The 9,439-nt window shown below is 38.8% G+C and overlaps 1 protein-coding gene across 1 annotated transcript; it reads left to right on the forward strand.

Annotated features, from left to right (window-relative positions):
- The first annotated feature begins 6,369 nt into the window (after positions 1–6,369).
- LOC129760288 (uncharacterized) lies at positions 6,370–7,759 on the forward strand. Its single transcript, XM_055757921.1, has 2 exons — positions 6,370–6,379; positions 6,450–7,759. The coding sequence occupies exons 1-2, from the start codon at positions 6,370–6,372 to the stop codon at positions 7,757–7,759; spliced, it is 1,320 nt and encodes a 439-aa protein (XP_055613896.1).
- The last annotated feature ends 1,680 nt before the right edge of the window (positions 7,760–9,439 follow it).

Below are 9,439 nucleotides of genomic sequence, written 5' to 3' on the forward strand. Positions count from 1 at the left end.
GCTGCAGACGCATTTAGAAGTAATTCACAAGCGTAAATAAAATGGGGAAAAATTAAAGTTTTGAATAGCCGAAGTTTGATACTACTAGTTAACGGACTAGCTGAGACTCGCAAAGTGCGCAGACAGGCATATATTTTTCCACATTGTGAATTAATTTGTGCATCCCATTCAAGGTTGTCCTGGATAATTACTCCTAAACTTTTAATAGATCGTACAAAACTAATTGGTACCGAATTGATGGAAAGACTTGGATGCTCTCTGTTTTCACGTTGCCTGCTGATAAACATTGCATGGGTTTTTTCTTCATTAATTGGTAATAAATTGTGTTCAGACCAGTGATGAATTCTACCGAGGTCAGCGTTTATTAAAGCTCCTATTTCAGCATTTGTTAACGTAGTGGAACAAAAGTAGACCTGCACATCGTCAGCAAACATATGAATCATGCAATTTTCAATTACTTCTGGTAGATCATTGATAAACATGGAAAATAGTAAAGGGCCTAATACGGAGCCTTGCGGTACTCCAGAAACAACAGGAAGAAAACTAGTTAACACATCATTAGCATAGACAGCCTGTTGTCGACAGCCTAAATAAGATTTAAGGAGATTCACGGCATTTCTCGAAAAATTGAATTTTGATGACAATTTTTTCAACAGCTCTACGTGGGATACTCTATCGAATGCTTTTGAAAAATCTATTGTAAGCATGCATGCAACCCCTTTTTTGTCAATTATAGAGAGTATGTCGTCATGAACTTTAAGAAGAGCCGAAGTAGTACTGTGTTTTGCTCGAAATCCGGATTGTGAGGGATGAAGTAGTTCGCGTGTATTCAAAAATCCATACATCTGACATTTTAGTATTTTCTCAAACGCTTTTGATAAGCTGCAAAGTATACTTATGGGCCTCAAATTGTTTAAAGTACTGCTACGAGGTTGTTTCCTGATCGGTACGATTTTAGAAAGTTTCCATGCTTTTGGAAAGTTCCCGGTGGTTATAATAATGTTAAAAACGTAGGTGAGTTGTGTTATAATTGATGGTAAAAGAAGCTTGATCAGTTTAATCGGTATTTCATCAAGTCCAACGGCACCAGACTTGATAGAAAAAATAGACAATACAACATCATTTTCTGTTATTGTAGAAAACTTAAAACCAAAGTCGTTCAATGGAAACAAAGGTGCTATTCTAGAATCTCTCGTAAAATTATTACAAAAATGTGCGTTAATTTCAGAGCCTGTATTATTTGTTTCTAATGGAATTGCGGATTTACCGCTAACTTTAATTCTCTTGAGTTTGGTCCAGAGATCTTTGGTGTTATTTGATGAATTAATCCCAGTTGAAATAAAATTTGATTTTGCTTGGTTTATGAGAAAGGTTACTTTGTTCCTAAGTCTCTTATAGACTGCCCTATCAGAATCCAAACGAGTGGATTTCCAGCTACGATATGCTGTATCCCTCCTTACCATGGCACATTGAATATTCGCGTTGAACCACGGTTGACAATCACCAAACTTCTTCCTAGTAAGAGGAACATAACGATTCAAAACGTCAATGAGTTTTAAATTTAGAAAATCAAGAGCTAAATCACTATCATTCATGCTGTACAAAAGATTCCAGTTCACACTTTCAAGAGTACTACACGCAGACGCTATGTCTAGTCGATTCAAATCCCTATAAAATTGAGGTCTATTACACTTTTGTCTTGGAAGATTTATTGAGCTGAAAATAATATCATGTTTCGAAAAGCTAGGAGAAGATACTTGATTAAAGTTGAAAATTAAATTTGGATCATTTGAGAATAGGAGATCAATCATGGAACAGCCGTTGGAATGAAAATGAGTAGGTTCACTATTGACACAACAAAACCCAAAATAGTGCATAACGCTTTGCAAATTACGGCTTATAGAATCAGATTTTCTATAGTCAATATTAAAATCGCCAATCAAGATAAGGTTTTCGTATTGCAAGGATAAGTCACTCAATTGTTGAAACACTGTGTCTGAGCAATCATTTCTAGGGGGATTGTAGAAGGCACCTATTAACAGTTTAGACTCATTATGATGGATTTCAACAAAGAGATACTCGGTAACATCATCAGAACTAGCATCTGCTGGAATCATTGATTTGCTAAGTACTTTAAATTTGAGATCATCTTTTAGATACATACCTACTCCTTCTCCTCTGCTGTATTGTCGATCGTTTCTTACTATTCGATATCCTTCAATTTTGACAAGATCATCCGAAATAGCCTGCGTTAACCACGTTTCACTCAAACACAATATATCAATTTTGCTTTCAGCTTATTTTTCGAGTTCATTAAACTTAGTTAAATTACGAGCACAAATGCTTTGAATATTTATATGACATATATTGATTTTATCTGAATGTAGTGAGCAATTCATTACCACTCGAGGAATAACGTTAAGATCAGCACGAGCATTGATATTTGAAATATTATTGCTATCCTGCATTATAAAGCAGCAAAGAAAAAGCGAAAATCGAAAAGAGTATGTTATGGTTCTTAAATATAAATACTAATTTTAATATAAAACAAAATAAGGCTTTCTGCCTCCTAACTCTAAAGTTCATTTTGAAAATTAATTCACTTGTTCTTGAGATCGAATAGTTAAACAGTATTTTCAATTCTTCGAGGATTATTTAAATCCTCACGTGTTTAATTCAGCAGTAATCTCCATCAGCGGTAGTTTCCCTCGACAGCATCCTCCATCCGCAGCAACTTCCATCGGCAGCATCTTCGATCAGCGTCAGCAGCATCAGATAGAATACTTTTAGGAGGGGAATAGGGTGTAAGGATAGCTCAGGAAAGGAAAATTTGGGAAGGAAGAAGAGTAACTTGTTCAGGAAGGGTTTTGGCATATTAAAATTTTGACTTTCAGGAGCGGAGAGTTGACGGGAAAAAAGGATAGGTGCGGGTAGGAAAGAGAACGCTAATAGGAAAGGGTTTTAGCTATTTGCAGACTTCATCCAAATGATCCAGAGAATGTATCGGTTCAGCAGCAGAGTTGATATTCAATTTGACGTTGACAGTTCCATTCTTGCTAAACACGTTGAGCAGCTTACCATCTTTCTTGAGTTTCAATGCTTTTCCTTTAATGGCACGAGCTTCCCTGGTGAGATTTTCGTTCAGATATATTCGAGTATCCGTTTCAAATCCCAGATGAATTAACGATAGATTTGGTCTAGCCAGGTATCGAGAAAAAAATTCATCACGCTCCGCCTTGAACGCAAACTGGATCAAAATAGGTGGTCTTGACCCAGCTGTGGGTGTTGGGTTTCGAGATAGACGTTTGGTGAAGACTTTCGGTTGATTATCCTTAGGATAGCGTAGAGCAGCAGTGATATTGGCAGCATAGGATGTCAAATTTTCGGTATCGGCATACGGAACTCCGGTTAAAAGCAGGTCACACGAACGCTCAAGTCGATCGGAAGAATCTTTATTGAGATTTACCTGATGTTGTATTCTGGCATCAGTTTCCACCAAACTATTTATTTCGGATAGACATTCAGCCTTGTAGCAATGCACCTCTTCTCGCAGCGTGTGGATTTCGCCCCGTAGTTCTGTGGCGAATTGGTCGATCCTATTTTCCAGGTTTTTATTTGTCTCCTGGAACATCGTCTTGATTCTGGCTAGCATAGACTCCATCATCTCGGTGTTGTCATTTGATTTGTTCAAATCATCTCTGGTACGCCTATTCATTTTGCCCATCATCGATGTCGAAAGTTTGTTTTGTTTGTCCATAGCGTCGAGATGAGTTACTAGTGAGTGACTACTAGCGAAACGTTCGATATCAACAAAAGAACTCAGCAGTGTTCGGATTTAGGAACTTGGAAATACAAATTTCACTATTTGAAGCAGTAAACTGCACTTATTTACTTGAAAAACACGAATCGGTACACCTACTCCGCACTTTGAACGTACTTGTCGGATTTTAAGAAAACGAAAAACGATGAAATATCTCTTCAAAACAAGAGCGCAACTTTTTAGCTATTGTCAATCATGGCCAGCGTTGCCATTTTTATTTTTTTTTTTTTTTTTTTTTCTTTTTTTTTTTTTTATCTTTTTTATCTCTACGAATAAAAATCTGAATCTTCAACTCAAACGTCAAATCCGTATTGCTGTACGGATGCAAAACTTGGTGTAACGACACAAAAACTGCAAGTATTTTTAAACCGTTGCCTGCGGAATATCATCCGCGTTTGGTGGCCTGGCAACTGGATCTCAAACGTGGAACTACATCGCCGGTATCATCAAAGGGCGCTAGAAGATTCGGGAGCGTAAGCGGAGATGGATCGGACATAGACTGCTAAAAGATGTGAACGAGATTTGCAGAGAGACATTTGAGAGGAATCCAGAAGGACATCGAAGGAGAGGCAGACCCAGAAACTCGTGGCGGCGAAGTCTAGCCTTCGAAATCCAAACTGTCGACGAGAGTCTTGACTGGGACCAAATGAAAATCTTGGCTCCGGATCGTCAACAGTGGGGGTCTTTTACCACGGCCCCATGCAATCGGCCCTAATGAAGGATCGGCGCTGGAACATTAAGTAAGTAGTAAGTAAGTAAGTGACAAATCATGACAAGTCATGAAAAGGCATTACGAGACAGGACAAGATATGGTTCTTTTTCATGTCTATTTTAATTAACCCTTTTGCAAAAGAGTGCAAATATAAAACTTCTATTTATATTTTCTAGCTCAATTCAGTACTGTTTAACATTTCAAATAATTTTCATGCATCAACATTATTTACAATAAGCAATTACAAAACATTGAAAAAATGTGTTTATCTCAATTCTCACACTATTTTAACAACAAAATGATTAAATTTTTTTTATTCGTCATGCATTTCTAAGTAAGAAGTCGATTATTTTCACAGACAATATTTTATCTCTCAAACGAATTTATAATTGATACAGGCGAGGGCTAATTCTATAAGGTTTCCAAAATAGCCCCACTGTGGTTTGCACAAACAGAACGTGGAACAATTGGAAGCGTCGAAAAAGCTGCAACCGAAAATTCATTTAACCATCTGGTAGGTACGTTCGCGGTCCCGAGCTATCCTCCACCATTCATGAATTGCGGTATAATGGGGCGAGGCTATAAAAATTTGTTATTTTTCCCTACAACAGTTCTGTGTCGCACAATTCATCCATTATTTTCCACCGCGTCTGTATGGCTTTCTCGTGAATTGATAATCAATTTGGTAAACGGTATATTTGTGCGGTAGCCGTTACCGTTTTTCATTGTTAACAGCAGAAAGGCTCTGTAAATTGAGCTCTTTAGTTATTTTTAAATGTTGAGCTGAATTTCTCATCGATTAGCCATGTACTGAAGTTATATAAAAATTCATTAAAATGGGTAATAAAATTCAACTTTTTGAGGTGTGAAACTAAGAGTTTAATTCCACAGCCCAAATATTTTTGTTGTTGTTGAATCAATCAAAATAATTATGCCCTGCAATGTGGATTCCTCTCTCAAATTGTATCGAGATTAAACTACGGTCCCATCGAAAGTTGAATGACAAAACAACGTTATCCATCAGCCCTTTAAGTTTACGTTCAAGAAAAGTGGCATCAGCATCGAGCAGATAGAATAGAATTCCTGAAAGGCTAAGGACTGCACTGATTGTTGTTGACAGGAACTATCATGTGTGTAGGAAAAACATTTTCCTGAAGCAAATGGAAATGGTGTCTTTGCACGGCATATTCATCATCAAACACTAGGATGTTCTTTTCAAGGATATCTTCTAGTGTGTACTCCTTTTCTCTGGGAACGATAATTTATCATTTGTTTCTCGTTCTTGAGGTTGACATTGATGAACCGTTAGTGCATTGGAAAATAACAACGTTATCGTTTGCTCACCATTCTAATTTTATCTTTCTATTTCATGTAAGCTTTCCATGCAACTTAGAGCAATCAATTTATCAAAAGGGTATTCTCCAATAAATAACAAAAAATGACGTCAATTGCTAGTTGAATAATTTTTCATTGATGTTGATGTTTAAAGTCACTTCCCATAAAGATAGTATTAGATCCTTATTGCAAAGTTTATTTCAATTTACAATTAAAATGTCTGCAATAATCGTCTCAGCTCTCAAAAGCAACAATGTCACCATCCGTAGCAAAAACTTTTCTTAAAATTTTTATAAGCACTTCTTCCTCTCTACCCATCATCTTTCCACAAGGAATTGGGCACAATGACAGTCGGAAAAGTTTTCCCACCTTTCGAACTTAGTACATGCTCAACTTTTCACACATAAAAGCACTTAGATGAGATGTGTTCTTGTTTTTTCGAAAAGTTCCCTCTTGCCTAGCATGATGGCTGACTGAAAGTGACATTAACCGGTAGCAAATAATGAGCGCTTGTATGGCTGACGTTTTGGTGAATCACGAATCATTATTTCTGAAATATCTCTTTGCACTACCAAAACGCAGGTGGTATCCGTACTAAGATAACTGCTTTTAACAACGCGCTTTGTACTAGCGATTATGATTGTATTCTGATCTCAGAAACTTGGTTGAATGATAAATTTCATAATAGTGAACTATCGTCACATTACAACATTTATCGCTGCGATCGAAGTTCCGAGACTAGCACCGCACAACGAGGAGGAGGTGTCTTGATTGGCGTTAAGAAGGAACTGAATGCAATCCCGATAACTTTAGAGAACTGCGAAAATCTTGAACAAATCGTTGTAAAAATTAAACCTGGTCCGTGTTATTTGTACCTTAGCTGCATCTACCTCCGGCCTAACAGCAGCATAAGGAATTATGAGATGCACTTTTCAGAAGTTCAACAAATCATGAAGTTGACCACCGCACGGGACTCAGTAATCGTTGTTGGAGATTACAACTTCCCACACTTACAATGGTCCTTTGACCAAGACATAAATAGTTATTTGCCGATAAACGCCTCTTCTGAAGCTGAGATATTGATGACTGAAATGCTTCTTTCCGCCGGTTTATATCAACAATGCAACATCGCTAACGATAATATGCGCCTTTTGGATCTTGTCTTCTCAAATAACCCTGACAATCTGGTGATGTTCGAATCTTCCATCGCGATCATTCCTACTGACCGTCATCACAAGCCTTTCAACTTATGTATAGAAACCTACCTGGATCCCGCGCCAGCCAAATGCATAGGAGATCTTGATTTCGATTTCAATAAATGCAATTTTGAGCTGGTCGCAGCTGCTTTAGATTCAACGAGCTGGGAATTCCTCGGTGATGCTGACAACGTCAATACTGCAGTTGATGCGTTCTATACCAATCTTTACTCCGTTTTGAAACGAATCGTCCCCCTGAAGCGCCCACAAAGACACCAGTCATTCAGACATGAGTGGTGGAACTCTGAGCTTCGACGGCTGCGAAATCAGCTACGAAAGGCCCGCAAGAATTTCATCAAGAATCGTACCGAAAACCAGAGACATCGTTTGAGAAACTTAGAACGAGACTTTAAAGCGCTTAATGAGCAGCTTTACCGCCAACATATCTTGCGCCTTCAAGAGAACCTTAAAAATGACCCAGCATCGTTTTGGAGACACTTTAAAAACAAAAAACGAAACGCAACTATCCCTGTAGATGTCAGTTTCAACGGCGTTACTTCACGTAACATAACTGAATCCACGAACATGTTTGCCGATTTTTTCCTTGTCTTCTGTTCCTCCGACATTGTAGCAAACAACAACTACCTAGCCTCCATACAATCCCATGACGTGAATTTACCTTTGCCTTGCCTCTAGGAGCAAGAAGTATACGAGCAATTGTCCGCAGCCGATCCAACTAAAGGTCCCGGTCCAGACAACATACCTCCGATGGTTTTGAAACATTGCGCTGTATCACTAGCTGCCCCCATTTGCTGTCTATTCAATCATTCACAGAGAGAAAGGGTATTTCCAAGCGTCTGGCGAATTGCGGCGATCACTCCTATCTACAAATCGGGAATTACACACTGCGTCGAAAACTACCGGCCAATATCGCTTCCGTGTTCGATCCAAAATTTTTGAAGTTCTCATACATGGACGACTGTACGCTGCTGCCAAACCATTGATCTCCGATTCTAAGCACGGTTTCGTTAAAAAAGGTCAACTGTCACCAATTTAATGTGTTACGTGAGCTCGTTGGGTAACAATCTGGAGAAAGGTTGTCAAGTTGATTCTATGTACATCGATCTCGCGAAGGCGTTCGAGCGCGTTCCGCACAAGATGCTAATAGCAAAGATGGATCAACTTGGCTTTAAAACCTGGTTGCTCGAGTGGATTTCGTCGTACCTATCACATTGCCACGCTTACACGAAGCTAAAAAATACATGCTCGAAGACATTTGCCACCCCGTCAAGAGTTCCTCAGTGAAGTCACCTGGGACCGCTGCTTTTCATCATTTTCGTGAATGACTTGTGTGCCACGCTTCAATCCGATACGCTCCTGTACGCCGACGATCTAAAGCTTTTCAGAAAGGTCGTCAGTGAAGTTGATTGCCTTGCCTTGCAAGCCGATATTGCTAGACTTGATAACTGGTGTCATCTTTACGGAATACTGGCTAACGCTAAAAAATGTAAGGTTGTCAATTTTTCCCGTGCACGTCGTGTTATCAATTTTGAATACCAACATTGCGGAGAAAGCCTGGAGAATGTGTCGTCTATTCTGGACTTAGGTGTAAAAATTGATAACAGGCTTACATTTGCCGAGCACATCGCGCTTACCGCAGCTAAAGGATTTGCAATCCTCGGATTTCTGCGTCGAAACACTCGTGATTTTGATGAAATTTACGCTTTGAAAGCCGTCTATTGCTCTTCGGTACGTAGCATCTTGGAGTATGCTGCACAGGTGTGGGCTCCCTATCAGAGCACACAATGCTACCGCCTCGAACGTGTTCAGCGTAGTTTTGTTAGGTACGCTCTACGTTTCCTTCCTTGGAATGAACCGCTTCGGCTTCCACCATATGAGCAAAGATGTGCCTTAATAAACCTAGCCACACTCGAAAAACGCCGAACCGAACTGCAGCAAGCCTTCATATGTGATGTGTTAACTTACCGCATTGACTCAGCATACATTCTCCAACGGGTTTATATGTATGCATCCACTAGAACACTTCGACAACGCCAGTTTCTCTGGATACCTTACCACCGTACTACTTATGGAAGAAACCATCCGATAGATAAATGTTGTGAACGTTTCAACTTAGTGTACCATCTGTTCGATTTTAACATGAGTAAGCGTAGTTTTAAATTAGTTTTAAGCAGATTCCCTTAGATTTTAAGATATTTATAAGTCTGCATGGTAATTTAACCAAAGAACAATCAATAAATAAATAGGTAAACCAGAGTCGTATGCTTTGAAGTTTGAAGTACTAACAATGGAATGATATTCCAGTAAATATTCAAAATTTGTTTGTTTAACAAACTTTGTAGCTTCAAAAGGTAT

Source organism: Uranotaenia lowii, unplaced genomic scaffold (genome assembly GCF_029784155.1).
Source record: "Uranotaenia lowii strain MFRU-FL unplaced genomic scaffold, ASM2978415v1 HiC_scaffold_555, whole genome shotgun sequence".
In the NCBI taxonomy this organism is placed as follows: domain Eukaryota; kingdom Metazoa; phylum Arthropoda; class Insecta; order Diptera; family Culicidae; genus Uranotaenia; species Uranotaenia lowii.